Source organism: Arabidopsis lyrata (genome assembly GCF_000004255.2).
Source record: "Arabidopsis lyrata subsp. lyrata unplaced genomic scaffold ARALYscaffold_5, whole genome shotgun sequence".
NCBI classification, from domain to species: domain Eukaryota; kingdom Viridiplantae; phylum Streptophyta; class Magnoliopsida; order Brassicales; family Brassicaceae; genus Arabidopsis; species Arabidopsis lyrata.
This window is the reverse complement of record NW_003302551.1, coordinates 896101-919243: the sequence shown is the minus strand read 5'-3', so window position 1 is coordinate 919243 and position 23143 is coordinate 896101. Positions and strand designations below refer to the sequence as shown.

At 32.2% G+C, this 23143-nt stretch overlaps 4 protein-coding genes across 5 annotated transcripts; 1 reads left to right on the top strand and 3 right to left on the bottom strand.

Annotated features, from left to right (window-relative positions):
- Nucleotides 1-2383: 2383 nt before the first annotated feature.
- On the bottom strand, nt 2384-2935 carry LOC9311201. Its single transcript, XM_002875087.2, has one exon. It carries the CDS (start codon nt 2860-2862, stop codon nt 2584-2586), a length of 279 nt encoding a protein of 92 aa, XP_002875133.1. The 5' UTR covers nt 2863-2935; the 3' UTR covers nt 2384-2583.
- A 1848-nt stretch (nt 2936-4783) lies between these two features.
- On the bottom strand, nt 4784-6373 carry LOC9312890 (NADH dehydrogenase [ubiquinone] 1 beta subcomplex subunit 3-A). 2 transcript variants are annotated; one of them, XR_002331857.1, is made up of 3 exons: nt 6100-6373; nt 5282-5328; nt 4784-5094 (listed from the first exon to the last, which is right to left on the bottom strand). XR_002331857.1 is itself a non-coding variant. In XM_021025452.1 (2 exons), the coding sequence occupies exon 1, from the start codon at nt 6328-6330 to the stop codon at nt 6112-6114; it is 219 nt and encodes a 72-aa protein (XP_020881111.1). In that variant the 5' UTR covers nt 6331-6372; the 3' UTR covers nt 4784-5094; nt 6100-6111. The 2 variants fall into 2 exon arrangements, 1 of the variants encoding a protein (XP_020881111.1); XM_021025452.1 differs by lacking the exon at nt 5282-5328 and having other exon boundaries at nt 6100-6372.
- Nucleotides 6374-6408: 35 nt separating this feature from the next.
- On the top strand, nt 6409-8852 carry LOC9311200 (2-C-methyl-D-erythritol 4-phosphate cytidylyltransferase, chloroplastic). Its single transcript, XM_002876775.2, has 13 exons — nt 6409-6634; nt 6726-6823; nt 6895-6966; nt 7088-7143; nt 7363-7442; nt 7531-7613; nt 7715-7792; nt 7886-7954; nt 8059-8127; nt 8200-8246; nt 8370-8460; nt 8541-8598; nt 8719-8852. Exons 1-12 carry the CDS (start codon nt 6532-6534, stop codon nt 8595-8597), a joined length of 903 nt encoding a protein of 300 aa, XP_002876821.1. The 5' UTR covers nt 6409-6531; the 3' UTR covers nt 8598; nt 8719-8852.
- A 2321-nt stretch (nt 8853-11173) lies between these two features.
- Nucleotides 11174-15984, bottom strand: LOC9311198 (protein STICHEL). Its single transcript, XM_021025411.1, has 7 exons — nt 15828-15984; nt 13523-15703; nt 13229-13448; nt 12454-13011; nt 11751-12372; nt 11560-11644; nt 11174-11477 (listed from the first exon to the last, which is right to left on the bottom strand). The coding sequence occupies exons 2-7, from the start codon at nt 15590-15592 to the stop codon at nt 11364-11366; spliced, it is 3669 nt and encodes a 1222-aa protein (XP_020881070.1). The 5' UTR covers nt 15593-15703; nt 15828-15984; the 3' UTR covers nt 11174-11363.
- Between the last annotated feature and the right edge of the window lie 7159 nt (nt 15985-23143).

Below are 23143 nucleotides of genomic sequence, written 5' to 3'. Positions count from 1 at the left end.
ATATTAAACCTTAACTTTAAAAATATTAGTAACCATCAAATCTAGTAAATGGCCTATTTTTAGTTAGATATTTTTCCTAAATATGATTTTGCATTGCAATTATATATCTTACATTTTTTCATAATGATATGTTCATAGGGCTTTGACAAAAAGAAAAAGAAAAGACACGTAAATATAGCGTTCAAATATGACTAAGGTTTGTTTTTTGATAAATAAAATTACAAAATTTAATTCGAAAGTATAATTTTAGTTTTGCAGTTTTCTCTTATTTTTGTTTGACAATTGATGTCGTATCATGTATTATTATTATTTTTGAGTTGAAAAAGTTGTAGTATGTCTAATGTTTGTCATATATATTGTAATGTTATTTCGAAAAGCTTATAATGCATTCTAAATTCCATTATTGCACAACAAGGAAATATGAAATGACTATTAAGTGTAAGAAATTTGAAATGGAATCAGAAACATATCATATGAAAATGGACAATGGGAGATTTGTGATAAATATATATAACACATACCACGACCCTAGTGCTAGAAACCTAGGTACAACAACAAACTAATAACATATGTGCCGAAAAATGTTAGTTATGAATTGAATACTGATGTTTAGGTTGTATATGAAATGGTTAACTTTTCGAGTCTATTAATATGTGCAACCTTGGACGCATCGTGTTCCAGTAAAACAATTTATAGAATGATGTCGGATTCATAAAACGACATCATTTTATTCTTAATAGAAACGGTCAAAATTATTAAAAACAAATAAAACTTAAATATAAAGGAAAATCGACGTTTAGCTTATGCATCCATATTCATCACCAACACAACAACACTTGTGAAGAAACAAAGACTAAATCTGAATCCAGTCATCCAAAATAATAGAAAAGCAAAAAGAGCAAATAACTTTGCATTCCAATAGGTATAAGCTCTTCATCTTTGTTGACTAACAACTTTTCTTCGTATACAATATGAATCTCGCACGTCTTTTTAGATCTGGTGAGTACATATGCCCAATACCGTCCGTGATATCCTCCTTCTCTTCCTTGCCCAGGGATCTAAAATCTTCCAAGAACCTACGATGCATATGTTGCCATAGATCCCATTAGAGAAGACCTCTCCGCTATGTAAGAAACTGAAAACGACTTAAAAATAAAAAACAAAGGAAAATAAAACTTATAAGATAAAAGAGAGAAGGAATGATGTTCTATAATATTTTTGTTCAATATGTTCTATAAGAATTGATAAAAAAAAAAAAAAACAAATCATCTCGCGGAATACCGCAGGTTAAAATCTAGTACTCTAATATTTTAGTTCAATATGGTAGTGGTGTGGCGGGTATATAATTATATAGTATTACACAATTTATTAAATTTTAGTGGGATAAGGCTATAAATTTTAAATAAAATAAAAATGATTATAGTTACCAAATAAAAAACTAAAGACCTACAAGGAACAATGGACATTTTGAGGTTGCAATGCAAGCAGGCCGTCTCTACCCCTAGGCAAGGTAGGCAAATGCCAAGGGTCCAACATTAGTTTCATAAAATTTCTTAAAGAAAAAAGGCCCAAAATATTTTTTTTTTAAAATTTACTAAGAAGGTTTTAATTTTTTTTGGTTTTGCCATAGGTCTCATTATATATTGAGACGGTACTCATGCAAGTAAAGAAAACATCTTGTCTTTGAGTGATCGGATGAACGATAAAAGCTAAACGGCGCATATGGTTAATTCTCCCACGAAAAACTTTACCAGCGAGCTTGGTTTTTCTTACGTTACGTGCAATCACTTTACTGACACTGAATTTCTTTTTCCACTTATATATTTATATATGTACACTTTTTTATTTCTTTATTTGATTAGTAAATAATATTATCAAGTACAATCGTATTCGTATGGCAGTGGATGGTTGGACGTAGCGTATAAGAAAATACAAATTCGTACATTTTATATTTCTGTTAAACTATAAAGACTTAAAGAGCCAATAGGTCGTCGAAAAACAAATTAAAAGCCAAAATAAAAATATTTTCATATCTAATATCTTTCATTATACGGCAACGATCATCCATCACTCAGTTTCCATGTGATTATTGACAGTAGTAAAAGTGAAATGAATAACAATCTATATACTTATCTTGAATAATTTACACACAACATGAATATCAAACTACTTGGGCCGAAATATGATGGGCTGATTTTGTTCATTCTGACTGCTGACCCATTTTACGTCGTTTGCGAGAGATCATTTCATGAAACAATTCCTATATTGGCCTCCCTCAATACTCTGATCTTAAATTCTTAATCGTAGTCTCACATCAACGAATGGTAAATCAATTTTGTAAGCTCTAAAAAGCGATGCATTTTTGGATAATATACTAAAGTAATAGAGTTGAAACCGAATCTTCGTATACGAGATGACATACTTTATAAAACAAAAAATACATTACTAAAACGGCAATTATTACGAAACGTATGAAGTAATATAGATTTATGATATATAAAAAACACAACAACACAAAACATGTTTTATGTTGTCATGTATTATATTTATTTTAAGAGTTTCATATCATTTTTTGGAGAACGTCTAAGATGATGGGGGACATCCAGGATTTTGATAACCAGGACGACAATAAGGTCTAACTGGGAATTGCTTCACTGATATCACCGCATCATGGTTCGATGGAGGTGGAGGAGGAAATGGCTCGGTTGGGATAATCGGTGGATAAAACGGTTTAGAGTCGGTTTGAAATTTTGGATTTAGCGTAGGAGAAAAAGGCTCAACCCTAGCATGACCAAGACCAGATGCAAGAAGAAGCAGAGTAACCACCATTGTTTTTGCGGGGAGTTTCACAATCATCTTCATATTTTGATTTGTGTTTGAAAATGTCTACCCTAGATTTTTATTTATATTGTTGTGACAAAAATAATATAAAGCAATATAATTTTCTTTTTGTTGACTAGAATTATATGCTGTGACAAAAAAAGAAAGACAATTAATATCATAGATTTTTGACTAGATCCTATGTTGTAAATATAGAAATAAAGTTATATGTAGTTGAATAATTGTGGTGATCTCATTGGCGAGATAATTCAACCTTGTATGTGATGTAATGTAAGTAAAAGAAAAAACAAACTACCGTGTATACGCATTATATAACTTGCATGCTTCATGCTATTTATAAATGTTTTGATTGATTTTTGGTGTCAAACCGCTTGAGTTTTTTTACATTTGTCTTAACCTATATGACATAGGCGGCACATTGTAATCGTAGCCAATAAGAAGGATCATTTACGTTGTTAAAAGGCCTTCACTATGGGACACTTGAAACTATCGTTTATGTTTGGAGGGAGACAAGGCAACCAATGTGCCAATGGCATTGCTAAACTTTGGTTCTTCTTGTGATTTGTACTTTGCTATTTGGGATTGTTAATACCCCTATAAGGTTTGAACCAGTCGTGGAATGAGAAACATTGTGTTTATTTTCTAGTATTAATTTAAAGTTCGTATGTTTGGAGGGAAAAAAAATTAAGGGAGACTCACAAAAATGCCCCTTTTTCAATACTCCTTTTCAAAAATGCTCCTTTTGGATGTCTATTTTTAAAAATACCCCTTTTATGTACAAAATGACTAAATTACCCTTCTTTTAATAAAAGATATTATAAATATATAAGGAAATATAACAAAATTAGGTCCACAAAATACAAAATATTTTTTGGCGGGAAAAGTGATCCCCCAATTTTTCCCGCCAAAACACTTGTAAAAATTTGTAAAACCTTTAAAATACCTTGTAAAATTTTCCCGTAAAATTTTTTCCCGCCAAAAAATTTTCCCGCCAAAAAATTTTTTTTGCGGGAAAAGTAATTCCGCAATTTTTTTGGCGTTAAATTTTTGGCGGGAAAATTTTTCCCACCAAAAACTTACAGGTGTTTTAAAGGTTTTTTACAAGGTATTTATAAGGTTTTACAATGTATTTTAAAAGGTTTTACAACGTATTTACAAGGTATTTATAAGATATTATAAGATTTTACAAGCTTTTTTATAAGGTTTTTACAAGTTATAAGGTTTTACAAGTTTTTTATAAGGTTTTACAAGTTATAAATACCTTATAAAACCTTAAAAGTACCTTGTAAAACCTTTTAAAATACATTGTAAAACCTTACAAAACACTTGTAAATACCTTGTAAAAAACCTTTAAAATACCTTGTAAATTTTTCCCGCCAAAAATTTTCCCGCCAAAAAAATTGCGGAATCACTTTTCCCGCAAAAAAAAATTTTTGGCGGGAAAAATTTTACGGGAAAATTTACAAGGTTTTTTAAAGGTTTTACAAGTGTATTGGCGGGAAAATTGCGGGATCACTTTTCCCGCCAAAAAATATTTTGTATTTTGTGGACCTAATTTTGTTTCAAATAAGGGTAAAATGGTCATTAAAAATTAAAAGAGGGCAAACTTAAAAATGGACTCTCAAAGGAAGCATTTTTGAAAAGGGGTATTGAAAAAGAGGTATTTTTAACAATTTCTCAAAAATTAAACTCATTCATATTTCTCATCACTTGGCTTGTTCTTCTTCATAATTTCAGACTCACCCACTTCAACTTTCTACGAAAATACAAGAACGAATATTTTTATAAACATTTATAAAACAACTTACAAAATCTTATTAAAAACATACGTTAATACTTTAACAACAAGATATATACATTTGTTATTTATAAGCAGTCGAAGTATTACGAATTATAAATTATATACTTAGAGCCACATTTAGGTCAAGACACATTCAAATCGAAAACAAATTAGTTTGTTGATTTTAAAAGAGTGAAAACATGAAATCGCCAAAAACGATGTAGTTTTAAAATGAATGCCTGCTTGTATTACACACGAGGCAATCTGAATTCTCATTGCATAAGAATTCTTATTAAGCAAAGACAACACATAACGAAACCTTATTGGAAACTGTCATACAAGATTATAACATTCAACAGAGAGATCAAAGTCTTTGTCTTTCATTCACAGCTTAGTGAGACAATCCAAGAAAAACACGGCAAATTGTGAATCCCTCAGCTTTTTATCCGCCACGGTTTCATCATCGAAACAATCTGCAACAACATGAGTAATTTCCTTTAGTTTACTCAACATTTTACACAAAAAAGATTCAGAACCAAACCAAAGAGGGCAGTCTAATAGAAGATAAGATACAAAAAAAAAGACACCTATCTATCAGATCATTACTATAAAGCAAAGAGGCAACAAACACAGAAATCAGACAAAGCTAATGTTACACACGTAGATGACAAAACGCAGCAAAAAAGCGACCTGTCTCTCGAAACAATCTGCAACAAGACGAGTAATTTCGTTTAGTTTAGAACCTTCAACAAAAAAGATTCAGAACCAAACCAAAGAGTGTAGTCTCATAGAAGATAAGATACAAAAAAAGGCACCTATCTTTCAGATCATTACTATAAGGCAAAGAGGCAACAAACACAGAAATCAGACTAAGCTAATCATCACAGATAAGTATAGCTAATTTGTATTGATCTGAAAGCGTTTTATTCGGCTTTTGCTTATACAAAACGAAAACCAAAGGCACACACGTAGATGACAAAACGCAGCAAAAAAGCGACCTGTCTCTCGATCAAGCCTAATTAGCAATATGCTAATAGCTGGTAACTTTTAAGAGTGTCCATAAAGATAAATCACTAAAAGCCATAATCATAAAACATGTGACCGATTAACTTAGTTCAGGATTCTAAAAGCCATAACCATTTTTATTGAACTTAAATCTTATTAACTATTAGTATTAATCTGAATCTTTGTTTATACATGCTGCAAAGGAATGGATTCATCTCAAACCAATACACATTAGCCATTGACAATAAAGCTGTTAACTTTGAATTACTGAAAATTAGACAAAAAACATGAACTTTGATCTAATCCCAAAACTTGATTCTAACCATTTTTGCCAAGTAAATCCCAAATTATATGCACAAATCTTACTCTATCTAACTTTTTGTTTATCCAATCTTTCACAGAGAAGTCAAATCGATTTAGGATTCAAAACCTCCAAGAAGCAACACTAATTCGAGGAAATTTGAAAATATTACCTAATCGCTCTCTCAATGAGACGGAGCAGGTTGTTTCTGATGCGATGGTTGAGAAGAAGGAGCCATGAGTTTGCTATAGATCTGTTCACCGACGAGAAAAACGCAGAAAGAAGCAACACCGATTCCGAGACCTGGAAGTGCGTGTCTCATTTGATTCGATAGCATCGGATGCTTCCTCCACTCATCTCTTCGCCGGAAAAATTCTCCGGTAGATCCCAATGGTTTCGCCATTTTCTCCGGTCTTCGTCGATCTTACGTTTTTTCTCTTTAGATGGGTTGTTTTATTGTAATCATTAATGGGCCTTATTAAAAAACCCATTAGTTTTAAGGAATCGTTAATGGGCCTATTGGGCTTAATGTTATAGTTGGCCTTATATGTATTGGTTTCGCCGGTGAACTGGAGTTTCCATCTTCTCTCCGGCGAGACAAAACATGGCGATGCTTCAAGCGAATCTTACATCTCCGACATTTCTGTGTCCGAAGCTTGTAGTCAAATCGATCTCAGTTTCTCTGGGCTTTAGCTATCGTTCCCAAGGCAATCTCTCATTCTCTTTTTATACACTCAAACCAATTAATCTCTGTTTCGGTGAGGAGATTTTGATTGTTTACGAATGTTGATTTTTCAGTTCAAAAACTTGATTTTTTGAAAAGGGTTAATAGAAGATACAAAAGGGATGGTTTGTTATTGTCAATCAAGTGTTCTTCGTCTACTGGATTTGATAATGTAAGTTCGGAATTTGGAATCAAGTAAATTTTGAAGCTTTTTTCTCTAGTTTAAGTTTTTGTTTTTTTCAGAGCAATGCCGTTGTGAAGGAGAAAAGTGTCTCAGTGATTCTATTAGCTGGAGGTCAAGGCAAGAGAATGAAAGTAAATTTTTTTCTTAAGTGTCAAAGTTTCAAACTTTATGCTCAAGTTTTAATTGTTTGTTTTTCTGTGGAATCTCATTTCTCACCATTTTGTTTGGTTTTGTATCTGTTAATGTGAATAGATGAGTATGCCAAAGCAGTATATACCACTTTTGGGTCAGCCAATTGCTTTGTATAGGTAACATTTCTTACTTAAAAGTCAGTTATTGGTAAAGCCTTCTATGTTGTTTGAATCTCATTTCGATTGATGGAAGAATTGTAATTTGGCTGTTTTCAATCTGCGGAATCTACTTGTTTATTAGTATTGTACCATTTAAAAGCATAAGAACGTTTGGATTACTTGTGAAGAGGTCTACTTTGCTTTGTGTTTGTTAAATTTTATGTTTTATTGTTGCAGCTTTTTCACATTTTCACGTATGCCTGAAGTGAAGGAAATTGTAGTTGTATGTGATCCATTTTTCAGAGACATTTTTGAAGGTTTAGTTCCGCTTTCTCTCATTAGTTATGTTTTTTGGTTGAGAGATCTTCCAAAGATTTCACGGAGCTTTTATCTGTGGTCTTATAGAATACGAAGAATCAATTGATGTTGATCTCAGATTTGCTATTCCTGGGAAAGAAAGACAAGATTCTGTTTACAGTGGACTTCAGGTTTATTCCTTAAAAAGAAATGAATTTTTTCCTCTAAAGAAATGATTCTACAACATACTGTCTGTTCTAGTTCATATAAGCTTGAAGTTTATTTCTCGCAGGAAGTTGATGTGAACTCTGAGCTTGTTTGCATCCACGACTCTGCCAGACCGCTGGTGAATTCTGAAGATGTCGAGAAGGTATACTTATGAGAAGTAGCAAAAGATTTAGGAGAATGAAACAAATTTCTCTAAGTCCCTTTAGAATTTATTTCACTGTTGTGTTTCGTGAAGGTCCTTAAAGATGGTTCCGCGGTTGGAGCAGCCGTACTTGGTGTTCCTGCTAAAGCTACAATCAAAGAGGTACAAATTCTTCAATTTATTTGGCCAAAATCTAAAAGTTTGTTTTTTTTTTTTGGTATTTTGGTCATCATCGCATTTTCGATATTAAAGTTGTTCCATTGCAGGTCAATTCTGAATCGCTTGTGGTGAAAACTCTCGACAGAAAAACACTTTGGGAAATGCAGACACCACAGGTTTTAAAATATTTACATGCTTTGTGATCGATTTTTGGTTTCAAACCACTTCAATGTATTCTTTCTCTTTAGGTGATCAAACCCGAGTTATTGAAGAGAGGTTTCGAGCTTGTGAAAAGGTTTGTGTACCTTAAAACTATTGACGCCTGGATTGATTAAAATATAAAATAGACTGTTTACTATGATGATGTTTTGATTGTTGAATAACTTGTGAAAAGGTTTGTGTTTTATATCTAAAACAGAGAAGGTCTAGAGGTAACAGATGATGTTTCGATTGTTGAATACCTCAAGCATCCAGTTTTTGTCACTCAAGGATCTTATACAAACATCAAGGTAAAAAAGCACTAATTTAGGCAGTGAATGAAAACAAATTTGTATATTGTTTATTGCTAATACTGTCTCCTCCATTGCAGGTTACAACACCTGATGATTTACTGCTTGCTGAGAGAATCTTGAGCGAGGACTCATGAGGTATCATTTACAAAGTTTTTGTTTTTGCTTAGTAAGAAAATATTCATAGAGCTTTTAGGAGTTCACTAAAAGGTTCATGAATGATCAAATAGCTTAATCATTGTTGATATGTATGTGTAGGATCAGGATGGTGTCACGGTTTGGCTCTTCAGTTTTTGGATCAACTGTCGAAAAGTTTGAGTTTGTTTTTGGCGTTTTTAGCGAATTGTAAACGATTTTTTCTTCTTCTTTTATTACAAGAAAAAAATTGTATCCAACGGTATAAATAAAATTTTGTATAATTTTATAATCTGTATGAAAAACTTTAATATCACTTGATATGAAACATAACTAGTATTATATTTATGATTAATTTATACCTAAAACATCTAAGTTGATGACCTATAAATTCAGAAGATAAAAAGGTATGCATGAAAAATGCTTTATTGAAATCTTTGCATTCTAGTTTGGTGGAGGATACCAAAAACCCGGAGGTATATAAGATGTGCCTGAGAGTAGTGTTTCACTCAAAACTGCTTGCTGTGAATTTGGATTCTAACGTAGCCAATTCGAAGTCAAATTTGCATATCGCAGTAAAGGTTCGCACTAAGCCGATAAGGGTGCCACGAGCGAGCACAAATGTGGATCCAAGAGAATCCAAACTCATAGAAGGGAGTAAGAACAAGATCCGAATTCGACAATAACTGTAATTCTTCCTTGAAAATTAAAGAAAGTACATTTTCTACAACGAACGTTATAGAAAGGAGACTTGAAACTAATGCATGAATTAATCGAACAAATTTGTGAGACGAAGAAGAAATAGAGAGAACGAGGAACAAAGAGGAAGCTAGAAGAAGTCCATTGTAAGATGAAAAGTCAGAATCATACATATATATGATTTTCAAATCATATCTCCTCTATTCGTCACCTTTTGTTCGATAATTTTATGGCCTAATATAGATAGATAGCTATATATGGAAAACCAGAACGTAAAAAAGTTTATTTGTGAGGAATTGGTTATGTCGTAGGTTGAATACTAGACTTGTTCCATAGCGATATGCAGGTTGATTCTGAATAAATAACGGTAAAAAATTTCGAGAGAAAAATCCTTTAGGAAATGCAGACCACACATTTGTTATATAATTTTCATGCTTTATATCGTAATTTGGATTTATTTTTGGTTTCAAGCCACTTGAGTTTATACTTTCTTGTTAGGTGATCAAAGCCATTGAAGAGAGGTTTCCAGCTTGTAATATAGATTTATGATATAAAAAAGTAAAACAATAATACAAAACAGGGTTTCCAAAGTTATGTATTATATTTATTTTAAATTAAAAACATATGAGTTTATGGGCTACAATTTTTATAACCTGAATGATAAAAACATATGTATGGGTATTAGTTCAATGATATTTTCGCATTTTGGTGTGGTGGATGTCCTGGATGTTTTGGAGGTTCTGGATAATGAGGAATTGGAAATACGCCTGGAAATTGATTCACTGATACCTTTGTATTTTGGTGTGGTGGATGTCCTGGATATTTTGGAGGAGATGGTAGATGCGGGACTTGAATTTGGTTTACTGATATCTTCACATTCTGGTTTGGTGGAGGAGGAGGTTTCACGATTGGTAAAGTTGGGTATCTAGCATGGGCAAGACCAAATACAAGAAAGAACAGGGTAACCACCATTGTTATTGGAGAGAACTTCACAATCATTTTCATATTTTTGTTTGTGATTAAAAATGTTTACCCTACCTTTCTTATTTATATTGGTGTAACATAAATAACAAGAAGAAATATAATTAGTTTTGGTTGACTAAAATTATATGCTTACCAAAAACGTAAGGCAATATGATAATTATTTTACTTAAATTGTATGTTATAAATATAGTAATATAGTTATATTAGTTGAATATATGTTATGATTTCTTAATATATGTTATGATTTCTTTGGCAAAATATAAATTAGTTCTTTATAAATTATACGTTCATTCATTTGAAGATCATATCCAATGAATATTTCCTCAAAAGAGATGATTCCACAACATACCATCAATTCTAGCTCAAAACCATTAATTCTAGTTCATATAACTAGACATGTCAAACGGGTTAAACAGTCAGTTGAATATATGTTATGATTAAAAATAAAAATAAAAAACAATATATATATATATATATATATATATAGAAGATAAATTAAATAAAAATATAATAAATATTGTATCAAAAAACAATTAGTTTGTTTTTCTAATTTATTCAACGCGACATACACTTTCATCTTTTACATTTAGTAACTTGTCAACTTTTCATCTCCAGGCTTAAATTAGGTCAAGTTTTCAATTTACATAATTCTTTTGTTCATTTTAATTGTTTTGTAGACTTGAAAAGGGTTTAACAATTTCAATTTTGAGTTGTTTCAATATGTGTCATAAACCAAGTTAATAGGAAACTAAAAATTAGATTAACGGAAGAAAAAAATCACAAATAATTAAAATATTATTTTAACAAATGCGACACAAAAACTTGAAAAATATAAACTATTTCTCAAGGATAACCTATTATTCGATTATTTCATAGTAACATTTTTGAAGTTTTATAAGATAGATAACAAAAATGGACTTGTTGAAACCCATAGGATAAGAACTTTACAGTGAATAAATTAAAACTGTCCTTTGACATATCATTATCAAACAGAATTAAGGAAAAACTATGTGGAAGTGGAAGAACATATGATAAATTAGAGCTTGAGGGAACAATTTTGTTTTTCATGACTTAAGAACTTAGTTTCATCTTCTAATGTTACCTTCTGCTTTCCTTGGCTTAGCACATCCATTAAACAGAGAGAATCGGCTCTTCCGATTTCTCCGGGAACGAACAGGAGTTCCTTTAACCTGTTTCGACTAATCAAATCCGCAAAAGAAAAACAAATGAGAAGAAGTAAACATCGAAAAGAAGGAACAGTTTCGATTAATTAGAACAAACCTTGCTTCGTCTCTGAGTCTTTTTTGTCTTCCAACAAAATAATATATTACAACCAACTCTTCCTGATCCTGATTCGTATCCTCCTCTACACAACCAAAGCCAAAATGTTCATGACAATAAGTTTATTATAAAGATCTTATTTGGTTTTTCTTTTCGATTTGAATCAAAATGGATCAGAGTGAGGAACTTACAGATTGTCTTTGTTGTTTCCGAAGTTAGTATCATGAAGTAAGCTTGGGGAAAGAGGACAATGCTGTCCTCTTGTACCAGTTAGATTCTCCTGAAGCTCACCATTGTCGCCGATTTTCAGAAGCTTAACTTCATTGTTTAACTCATCTACCCAATGGTGAGTGGTTAGTCCAGAAGAAGAAATAGCAGAAGCTACGTTAGGTTGGCGATAAGTGTCTTCTTGAGGTAGAATTTGATTTCTTTCGGGTTTTACCCGTATTATCGATCCAGGTGTGTCTTTATCAGCGGTTTGTAACCACGCGGTTTCTAATCTTTGTTCTCGGATGATCGATTCTATCCTTTGCATTGGGAGTTTTGATCTGCTTTCCTCGCTGCTACCAACTTCAACATCTGATTCAGCATTTATACCAGCGATATTATTTAGATGCCCACTTTTGTTGGTCATTTCTGGTTTCCGGGTTTGGTGAGGGACGATGAGTAACTCGGTTTCAGGCAAGAGGATTATCCTGACCTCTACGCTTCGCCTTAGTACCATTTCGATCGAGTTTGTGATACTGCTTAGAAACCTTTCAGCTCTCAATTTGATATCAGTTTCTCCAAACGCGATATAAGCAACTAGTATACCTGCAAATCATGTTTCATTTTATTAAAATCTAGGAGAAAAACAAAAAGGTGAGAAAAGATAGAAACTTTTAGGCTTTTTACCTTCAACTTCACTGATAGATATAAGTTTCCCATGAGTATAGAGCAGCTGCCTCAGTGTCTTGGAGTGACATCTTTCAATACATTTTCTCCATATATCGTTAAGTTTCTCTGAACTTCTTTGATTAAGCATCATGGTGCTTGCGACGCTATTTTCATGCGAGGCAATGGAAGCTTCGCTCTCTATAACTTGGCTAGATGAGGAGGATTTATAGCAGTTATTATCGATAACCCTGGACAATGCTTTCGCTTCATGGGAATGATTCCCGTTCCTTTTTATAACCGAAGCTGGGGATGCTAACTTACTAAAGTGAAGCCCTCCTATTCTCTGTTTGTAAGCCATCACTTCCCTTGAAATGCTTGACGGGTCATCGTCAGTTGCTCTAGAGCTTTGCCTTCTACTACTTCCTGTATGTGTGGTGCCAGGAGATGGCATTGACCCAAGCTGAAGCAAAGTCGCTGTGAACCATGTTGAACGGTCATTAGAAACTCTAAGCTGCTTCTCAGCCTCAGAAAGAAGTTTCAAAGCATGCTTTAATCCCTCCATATCTGCTTCAGTCACTACAAAAACGAGGCAAAGAATTTTCCAAAATCAAACTAAGTGGTTTATGACTCATCATAAAGTGTAAAATTGCTCTCACGGGATATACTGGCTTAAGGGTGTGAGAAAAAATGGAATGGGCAATGAGCTCAACAAGCTAACAGATCATAACGCCTCAATAACTTTTTTTTGCACATATGACCAATATGGATTTTAAATACTTTGCTGGGAACTCACAGTTTCTTCCGTCAAGGAAGGCGTTGCTGTATTTTTCATCTACGACCTTGTATGTACCAGCAATGATATCCATGATAAGACTGGCGAGTTGAGACATCAAGACTATTGGGTCAGCTCCAAGGTCCAACAACTCTCTAGCTCGCTTCACGGTCTCTGCCGTGTCAGAAGACAATGCTAATTCCAAGAGTTCCAACAATTTTTCATCTGAAACAACACCCACCTGCACAAATTTTATAACATTATTTTTTACTTTTTTAATATGCACAGTTACATAGAAAAACTAGAAAGACTTACTAGCTCGTTTACTAGAGCAGTGGTGATGCGTTTTCCCAGCAAACTCAGCTGCTCCAACATAGTTTCAGCATCTCGAAGTGAGCCATCTGCGTTCATAGCAATCAGGTCCAACGCATGCAAGTCTACATCAAGATTTTCGTCTGAAGCAATTTTCTTTAGTCTCACTACTATGTCAGAATCTTTGAGTTTATCAAAGAGGAACTTCTGGCACCTTGACTGAATGGTCCGAGGAACATTTTCAAGGTCAGTTGTTATAAATATGAAGACAACTTTCTGCAGAGGGTTCTCAAGAAACTTAAGAAAAGACAGCCAAGTCTTCAATGGCAGCAAATGACACTCGTCTATCACAAAAACCTTGTACATTGAGGAATTCCGTGGAAGTATCGTTGGTAGGTTTTTTAAAAGGTACCTAACCTTATCAGCTCCCTTCTTATTAGCTCCATCAAGTTCCCAAAAATCCTTACTTTTCCCAGACATGAACTCATTGCACTCTTTACAGTACCCACAAGGCTTCATTTCTTCAGTGGCCACACAATTTAGGGCGGCTGAAAAAATTCTTGCGGTTGATGTTTTACCAGTTCCTCTAGGACCCTGAAAAAGATAAACAGGAGCGATCCTACTCCTTTTTACAGCGTTCATTAACGATTGAACCACTATACTCTGTCCAATCAATTCCTCAAAAAACATTGGTCTGTACTTTTGGCTGAAACTTCGGATTGTTTCCGGTGTACTTCCGTCTTCTCCTTCTCCATCTAACGCTACAGCCTCCAAACCATCTTGACTCCTATAACTAGTAGACCACCTCCTCCCATCTAATCTACTCTGAGCCTCTAAATCAAGCTCTCCGTAATTGGTGGAAAGCTCGTCATCACTAAGCCCGGTTCCTAAAGAAGACCCTCCTCTACCATCACCACCATATGTGAGTAAAGGTAAAACACCTTGTGCACTTCTACAAGCAATTTTTTGTTTAATATACCCTCCAGAAGAATGTCTATTATGTCTACGATACACAGATTGACTCCCACACAAAATGCTACTTCCGGTTCTTCTCAAAGTATCCGAAAATGATGGAGAACAACAACTTCTGCATCCACCTCTATGTTTCATCGCCTTCTTCGTCCAATAACACGGAATGCCACAACCTTGCCTCCCTGGTAAATCCAAGTTATCATCCAACTCATCATCACCATCATTCAGCGAAGTCGTGGTACCATCCCAAGATCCAACAGTGCTTGGATTACGAACAGCATACATATTATACGAGCTAGTGGATAAAGCCGGTGTACTATTATACGTACATGAAGAATCCTCTTTTCTATTATTAGCTCTCAACAATTTTGATGAAGAACGTGACCAGTTCTTATGCTTCAGCTTCTTAAGCAAAGGAGATGCACCAGTAACCTTCCTAAAATCCTCTGAATTACTCAATTCCTCCTCTGTATCATCTGATCCAGCATTACAGTTTCTAGCAACAATATCTTCTCTAGGTTGATACTTTGACAAAAAATCCAAACGAGACGAGCTAATTTTTTGCTTACTCTTCTTCTTACAACTACCAACATTACTCTTTCTCATCTTTGACACACCTTGTGACGCTAGATTCGTATCTCTACACCTAAAACCCATCGAAGCTGATTGGATATCTCCAAGATATGAATCACTCTTGGAATCACCACCATTCCTCGCATCACTCACATCATCATCATCATTAACACTAGCTTGAGTCCACGAAGAAGCATCTTCTTCTTCTTCTTCTTCTTCTTCCTTACCATTCTTAGCTAACCCACTTTTCTCACTAGAAGATTTCTGAGTCTTCCAGTTATACAAGAACACCTTCTTCTCTTTCCCACGATTAGTACTACTCTCTCCTCGAATCGGAAACTGACTCGAACTCCCACCGTTTCTACTCGCCGGAGTCTCGAAAACCGCGACGGATCTTGACGAATCGAGAGGAGATTTCCACGAGGAAGTAGTGCCTGGATCGCGTAAAACACGGCCAGCTTTTCTGATTTGAGTAAGCTCCTTCTTCAGATGCAATTTACTCAGATCCGAAACTCTCGAACCTGACATTTTTCTTCCAAAATTTGAATCAGCTTCCTTCGATTTCTTCCTCCTCTCTCAGCTTCGAGTTTTCAGTGACATTTCAAAAACTGTGCAAATTCTCAAGCATAGAAGCGATACCTAAACAGAACAACGCCATGGAAACAATCAAAGTGAAGAAAATCACAAGAATGTAAAACAGTAGATCCAGGATAAAACGAAGGAATCGAAGAAACAGCACAAAACACTAAGAAGAAAAGTATACTTGTTTCTACTTCCAGAGTTCGCCGGAACTAAGGTCTAGGGATTATACATTCGCCGGCGGTGGAACAGAGAATGATGATGAATCTCGAGTTCTGAAACTGTTAGTCGCCTGCGACTGCGAGAGAACGCATGAAGGAAAGCGAGAGACAATTATTTTCAATTTAAAATTTCGATTATTTTTAATTTATTTAAATGTTGTTTTTTGGAATGAAAAGTGAAAGAAAAAAAAATCTGTAACACTCCCGAAGAATGTGTGGATTCACCTTTGCTCGGGTCTCGTCAAAGCCGTGTCTAGTGTTTTCGTGTATCATGCGTTTTTCTTAAAAAAAGTGTCAGTAATAATTTTTTTTTTGCTAATTTTTTATTTTTACAAAAAATATAAATATTTCATTAGAAAATGAAAACGTTTAGGAATTACAAGAATGTAGATCTTACGAAATCATTTCTATTGTAAAAAAAAAATAAAAAAATAAGTAAGCAAAGAACAATCGGTTCATCGACATCAACAAAAACAGTAATACTTTCGAAATCAATGAAACGATAAACTATTTTGAGGAATCATTTAAATGACACATTGAAAAAGAAGAGACATACTCTCAAACGGTGATGACTGAAATCAATTATAACCAAGTGAATGGAAGCTTTTCAACGGTTAGCCGAGAAAACTGAGCCGTCAACGGCATAGCACAAAAAGCCCTCAATCACTAACTTCACTCGTATCGCGTGAGTCGTCCGTATTAATTTTGTATTTGATAAAGATACAAAACAAGTAAATTTTAGTTTAAAAAAAAAAACAAAAAAAAACATGATGAATAGAAAACAATTTAATGCATTATCAATTGGTTATAATTGAAGAAATTAAGAATTCAATGCATTATTAAAATTTAATGCATTATCAAAAAAAAATTCCTTACAATAGGGATGTAACGTTTAAGAGTTTGAAAAAGCAATTGAAGAAATTAAACTATAGTGGAAAACAATTTAATGCATTAACATTTAGGATTATCATAACTATGAGAATAAATTGTGTTGTTGAATACTTTTTCTTATGACAGATATATAGTGTTGTTGAATACTTCATTCGTTTATATAACATGTGCGTTTTGTTTATACAAATCATACATATAAAAGTAGGGTTTCACTCTCTTCTGATTGGTCTATTTAGAAATGTAACTTAAATTTTTTATTTTTAACTAAATCATAAATAAAACACATTTAACTCACATTTTAATATAAAAACTGAAATCATTAAAATTATACATTAAGTATATTTTTCCTCTCAATTTTATTCAACACACAATAAATTGGAATTGTAACTCCCATAATTTATTTATTTAAATTGTAACTTATCTAACTTTTCATCCTATAAATACTCATTTCTCATTCTCTCATCCTCTTATCCTCTCACCCTTCCCCTATAGCTCAAATCTTAAATATTTTTTTGTTTTGTATTCTTACATTAGTTTTTTTTTTTTGAAAAATGCATCTTCATTGTCTATTTTAGATAATCATCTTATAAGTAATCATTCTCTCATTTTCTTCTACTATATTTATGTGTCTATTTTTTTTATGTTGTTATATGGATTAAAAATCAAGAATTCTATTCTAAATATATTTTAGAATGTATTATATATATCTAACATTGTATTCATTTTTGTATATTTCTAAAGCTATACTAAAATATACTTATTTATTCTTTAATTTTCATATTTTTAAGTTTAAATTCACATATGTATACTAAAAGTTTTGATGGTTATAACAAAATTTTCAGGTTTATTGGTGATGGAGAGTTAAATATAGCAATTCCAATCATAGCACAACAAGATAATGAAGTTGAAAAAATCCATTTCCATTATCTACTTTAGATGTTTGATTATTTTCTAATATATTCATGTAACTTTTTTTTTTTTGTAATACATTTATTAAATATATATTTCTTACCTTTTTCTTATCTCGAATAAATATTGTAATTTATTTTTAATATATGTATTATTATATTTATTTTTTGTGATCCAATAGATAATTATATAAAAATCGTTATACTTTTATTTTATTTAAAATTTGAGGTTTAAGTATTTTTCAAAGTAAAAAGAATTTCGTTTAAAAACATTTGGTTCTTAAGATTAAAAAACGGAATCATATGGTTCAAGAAAATTAAATTTAGGTAGAATAGAAAATTAGAATGAAATCATTAGAGTGAAACCTAACACTCATACTTAAATAGAGTAAAATATACAAAACAATAATTATAATGAAAACAAAAATCATTTTATTAAATCATATAAAGATAAAACCATTGGTATAAAATGTAGCACTATAATTTAAATTGAAGAGTGAAATTTTTTTTTAAAAATATATAGAAGTTATCCTTGGATCTTTGATGATTTTAATTAGATTGAATTTCATATAATTTTTATATGAAAAATAAATTTAGTTTGCCACTTGCAAAATAATATGAATTTGAACTATTATGTGGGAATTTTTTTTTTTTTTTTGTCAACATATTATGTGGGAATTTATATCAACAAACTAACAAATTATTTGTGAGTTTATATGAAAAATTTATTTTGTAAAAGTAATAGATAACATATGTTTATTGATGTTTACATACATAAATAATAGTAAAGTAAAAAACAACACTAAAATATGAGCAAATACAAGATATCAAATCTTAAGAGTCTTTTAAAAAAATTGCAATCATATTTATATTGAAACAAATATCATCCACATCATTAACATATAATAATTTAAGATTTTTCTAAAATAATATATTATAATTATATTTTATGTATTTTCTCATATTTTGTAACCTCCATACTAATAATTATCATTATGTTGTTAATGCTCACACTAAATTACAACAATACTTTAAATACAATTAATACAAAATTAATTCTACACAATGAATTCTTTGAAATGTAACATAACTTTTATGATATACATACAATTAACTTACTCATAAATGATATTTAAACATAATTGTTAAAGTTGAATAGTTGTAAAACGTAAATATGTTGTCTTTTATAAATAGTAATATACACATATCACTAACCATCATATTCCAAATTTCTTAATATTGATAAATTTTATAACAATTTCTTTTATAATCCGACTAATGGTGTTTCAATATTAGAGCATGATTATTGGTAGTATCTTAGAAATAAATCTTAGGAATATTTAAGTAATATATTTGTAAAAGTGATAGGTAAAAGATAGTGTTTTTGGGTTAAGATTTTTGTGTGATTAATGGTAGGTTCTTAACATGTGGTTCTTACAAAAAAAAAATATTAATATAAAAATAAAATTTATAATTATAGAAAATTTAATAATTGTTGCAAATTAAAAAAATTAAAACATACATGAGATACAATTTATAACATAAATAATATAAAGCACAAATTTTTTTTTTTCTTTTGTTTGATTTTTAATCAATCATAATGTGACACCTTGCAACATCTTAAGTTAAGAAAAACATCTTAACTTAGATACAAATCTTAGGTTTAAGATGTTGGTTTTATTATTTTTAATCAACTTAAGATACTCAACATTTCAACCAATATTCATGCTCTTACATTTTTATCAATTTTGTAAGAGGCTGTGAAGAGGAGATGACTTTTAATCAAATATTGTATTGATTAAAAGAAGTCATATACTCTTAATCATTTTTTAAAAAACATAAATATCATTGTATATAGATGAATACAATTCAAATTTTATAGAAAAAATCAAATTTGAATTTACTGTCATTCCATTTATTTTTCTTTAAATTTTAAATTTAAGTAAAAAAACTAAATAAAATAAATAGCAAACATATAACGTAGTATGTAACAAGCCGCGAGTATCGCGGCTAAATAACCTAGTGATATATATAAGAAAACCGTCCAATTTCGACCATGAATTCAGTCAAAACTGATTTTTCTGAATGTAATACAATGATACAATTATTTTAAATCCTAATATTGATATTTCAAAGTCATAAAAATTGTGTGATTTTTCACATTTTTATCTATTAAACCAGAAAAAAAATCTAAATGATCAATTGTTCAATACCATCGTCAATAAAACTCTATGTTGTTCTTAACAAATACCTAATAACTTACTTAAAGATTAGAGGGTTCCTCATAAACCCTAAATCTTATTGTCCTAGTAAATATATGTAATAACAATTTTTTTTGTTAAAGAATGTAAAAACAATTTGCAAACAAAAAAAAAAAAAAAAACAAATCAAAGAATATCTTGCAACATTAGCTTGTTATAGCTTTACCAACTTTCATGATCATTTTATCTTCTTCATGATTCAAGAGATCTAGAGATTAACCTTCTTTTCTTTTTTTTTAAGATAACTTAATTTAGTTTCTCATGTTAATTAGCACATTCAAATCCCATATAATTAGATGTCTTTTCTTCAATTCTTGTACATACAAGTGTCCATAAGTACGATACGGATCGATAAAATTCGATAATTATGTATCTCACCAATGTTTTATGAGCAATGAAAGGGCTGAATCTTTGTCCTGACAAATGTCTTTACTATAAAATTAAAATCGAATTATGTGTTAGCTGTTTTAATGTTTGGTCCGTTGGATACGCCGACGAAAATGTATAACATCACATGACTATTTGTTGCTATTATTATTAGTATATTATTATTATTACGGTCCCATATTATTTTATTTTATTTTCCTTATTATTTTTAGTATTATTGATTCCGTTATTTTTATGACGACTAGGATGTTGTTGTGAATTGTAATCAAGGTATCTACGTGCACAGAGGGGAAATGATTTATTTAAGGAATATTTTCAATGCAAAAAAGGAAAAAAAAAAAAAAGAGAGAGGAACATTTCTAATAACGTAAATCTGTAATTTATAATAAATCCAAATATTAAATATAAATACTATATCTGTAATTAATAATTCTAAGTTTTCTAACCAACAGAGAGCCAAATTACGAATAAAATAACTGAGGTAAATGTTGCGCTATGTATGTAGCTGCCAAAAAAAGAAATGTTGAGCTAACTTTCAAATTTCAATGATAATTAATTGGTCAGACATACATTAGAAAGTTTAGAGAAAGGATTAGATGAAAATCATGTGGACACATTGAAAATTCACCACTTCCAAACCATGTCTTAAATCCAATTATTGCAATCTAATTATAGCAATTTTTCTTTTTGTCAACTCTACAAGGATAATGCACCGTATAATTTTATTTTAATATCATACTACCTTTTTCATAACATCATTACCAAAATATGGATTTGGACTTAGGAAACTTGATCTCTTATTCATATCAACACTAGTTATTATTATTTTTAACAATCCAAGATACATTCCACGTACAATTTCCAAAGAAGAAATAACAATTTCACTATATATCCGAATAGACGATGAAGATGCAGTTATTTTGGTGTTCTGTAGAAAGATGAGGAGCTCGGGTACTTGGGAGTTAGAGCGTTTTTCAAGTTAGGAAAAAGAAAATTATATTTGTTTGAAGACAAAAGGAATCATGTAAGTAAAGGGAAATTTGCTTGAAGAGAAAAGGAAATTGGCAAAAAGGAAAACCTTTTCCTTATGGGATTTGGAAACTTTCTCTTAGTGTGATTGGAAGAACTTGAGGCGCAAGTTTTTGTTTGTTATATAAGGGGGACGTGACCTTATGAGAAGGTGGATTGGCAAGAGTAAAAATCCCAAAGAGATTTGATGTGAGAGATTGTGTGTGTGATCGTGTGCGACGTAGTTTTGCGGGTTTGTGCTTGTGTGATCAAGCTTATTTGTGTGTTGGTGTTGACGGTTCATATTGGAGAATCTTGGTGATCGTTGGGTTCGTTGGCGTGACGGTTCGTGTGTGGTGGTTGTTCCAAAGACTTGGAGAATTGAAGTCTAGACTCAGAGGGAGTTTAGCTCAGGGTTAGGTTATCCTGATTAAATTTAGGCTCAAGAGAGTTTACTTAAGGGTAGAGATTTATCCTTAAGATTTCATGTTAATAGAACGGAGCGGTGAATCAAGAGGGTTGTGCTTGGTTTACGCGTTTGCGAATAGGCTGTATTTGCTTTCTTGTTCTAGTGAAATCGAAATCTGTACGTGGTCCCGGGGAGTAGTAAAAACCGAACCTCGTTAACAAATTTCTTGTCTCGTTTACTTTCCGCTATATATCGTACCTCATCCGCACTTATAATTGGTATCAGAGCGGGTTCTCGATAGAGATTTAGTCTTGTTTCGGGTAGATCAGGGTGAGGTTCAGGAGATCGTTCAGAAGATTATTCAGGAGATCGTTCAGGAGATCATTCTGGAAATCGTTCAGGAAGTAAAACAGAGCTAAGAATCATGCGTTATGGATTCATACGTCTCAGTTTGTATTTGGTCTAAGAGAGTTAATCATTACGATGATGGTGCAATGGTATTTCATTCTTCGTTTAGATGGAGGCGATCGTTTGGTTAGTTTTTGACCATGATGTGACTCAAGTAAGGGGAGATTGGAGTTATTGGTGTTGTGTTACTGGTGATGAAGTTATTGAAGCTAGAGTTGTTGAGTTCACATACATAGTCAAAAAGGGGGAGATTGAAGATGCAGTTATTTTGGTGTTCTGTACTAGTCGTTGAAGTAGTACAGAAAGTAGTACAAGATGTGATTCAGGAAGATGAGATGCATAACTGCTGATGAGGAGCTCGGGTACTTGGGTGTTGGAGCGTTTTTCAAGTCAGGAAAAATAAAATTATCTTTGTTTGAAGACAAAAGGAATCATGTAAGTAAAGGGAAGTTTGCTTGAAGAGAAAAGGAAATTGGCAAAAAGGAAAACTTTTTCCTTATGGGATTTGGAAACTTTCTCTTATGTGTGATTGGAAGAACTTGAGGCGCAAGTTTTTGTTTGTTATATAAGGGGGACGTGACCTTATGAGAAGGTGGATTGGCAAGAGTAAAAATCCCAAAGAGATTTGATGTGAGAGATTGTGTGTGTGATCGTGTGCGACGTAGTTTCGCGGGTTTGTGCTTGTGTGATCAAGCTTATTTGTGTGTTGGTGTTGACGGTTCATATTGGAGAATCTTGGTGATCGTTGGGTTCGTTGGCGTGACGGTTCGTGTGTGGTGGTTGTTCCAAAGACTTGGAGAATTGAAGTCTAGACTCAGAGGGAGTTTAGCTCAAGGTTAGGTTATCCTGATTAAATCTAGGCTCAGGAGAGTTTAGTTAAGGGTAGAGATTTATCCTTAAGATTTCATGTTAATAGAACGGAGCGGTGAATCAAGAGGGTTGTGCTTGGTTTACGCGTTTGCGAATAGGCTGTATTTGCTTTCTTGTTCTAGTGAAATCGAAATCTG

Excerpts from the sequence above, each read along its gene's own strand:
- LOC9311198 (XM_021025411.1), bottom strand. The coding sequence starts at position 15,592 with ATGTCAGGTTCGAGAGTTTCGGATCTGAGTAAATTGCATCTGAAGAAG. Across the intron at positions 12,373-12,453 it reads ATCTATCAGTGAAGTTGAAG|GTATACTAGTTGCTTATATC; the intron begins GTAAAAAGCCTA and ends CATGATTTGCAG. Across the intron at positions 11,478-11,559 it reads AGACTCAGAGACGAAGCAAG|TCGAAACAGGTTAAAGGAAC; the intron begins GTTTGTTCTAAT and ends GGATTTGATTAG.
- LOC9311201 (XM_002875087.2), bottom strand. The coding sequence starts at position 2,862 with ATGAAGATGATTGTGAAACTCCCCGCAAAAACAATGGTGGTTACTCTG.
- LOC9312890 (XM_021025452.1), bottom strand. The coding sequence starts at position 6,330 with ATGGCGAAACCATTGGGATCTACCGGAGAATTTTTCCGGCGAAGAGAT.
- LOC9311200 (XM_002876775.2), top strand. The coding sequence starts at position 6,532 with ATGGCGATGCTTCAAGCGAATCTTACATCTCCGACATTTCTGTGTCCG. Across the intron at positions 6,635-6,725 it reads CTTTAGCTATCGTTCCCAAG|TTCAAAAACTTGATTTTTTG; the intron begins GCAATCTCTCAT and ends TTGATTTTTCAG. Across the intron at positions 6,824-6,894 it reads CGTCTACTGGATTTGATAAT|AGCAATGCCGTTGTGAAGGA; the intron begins GTAAGTTCGGAA and ends TGTTTTTTTCAG.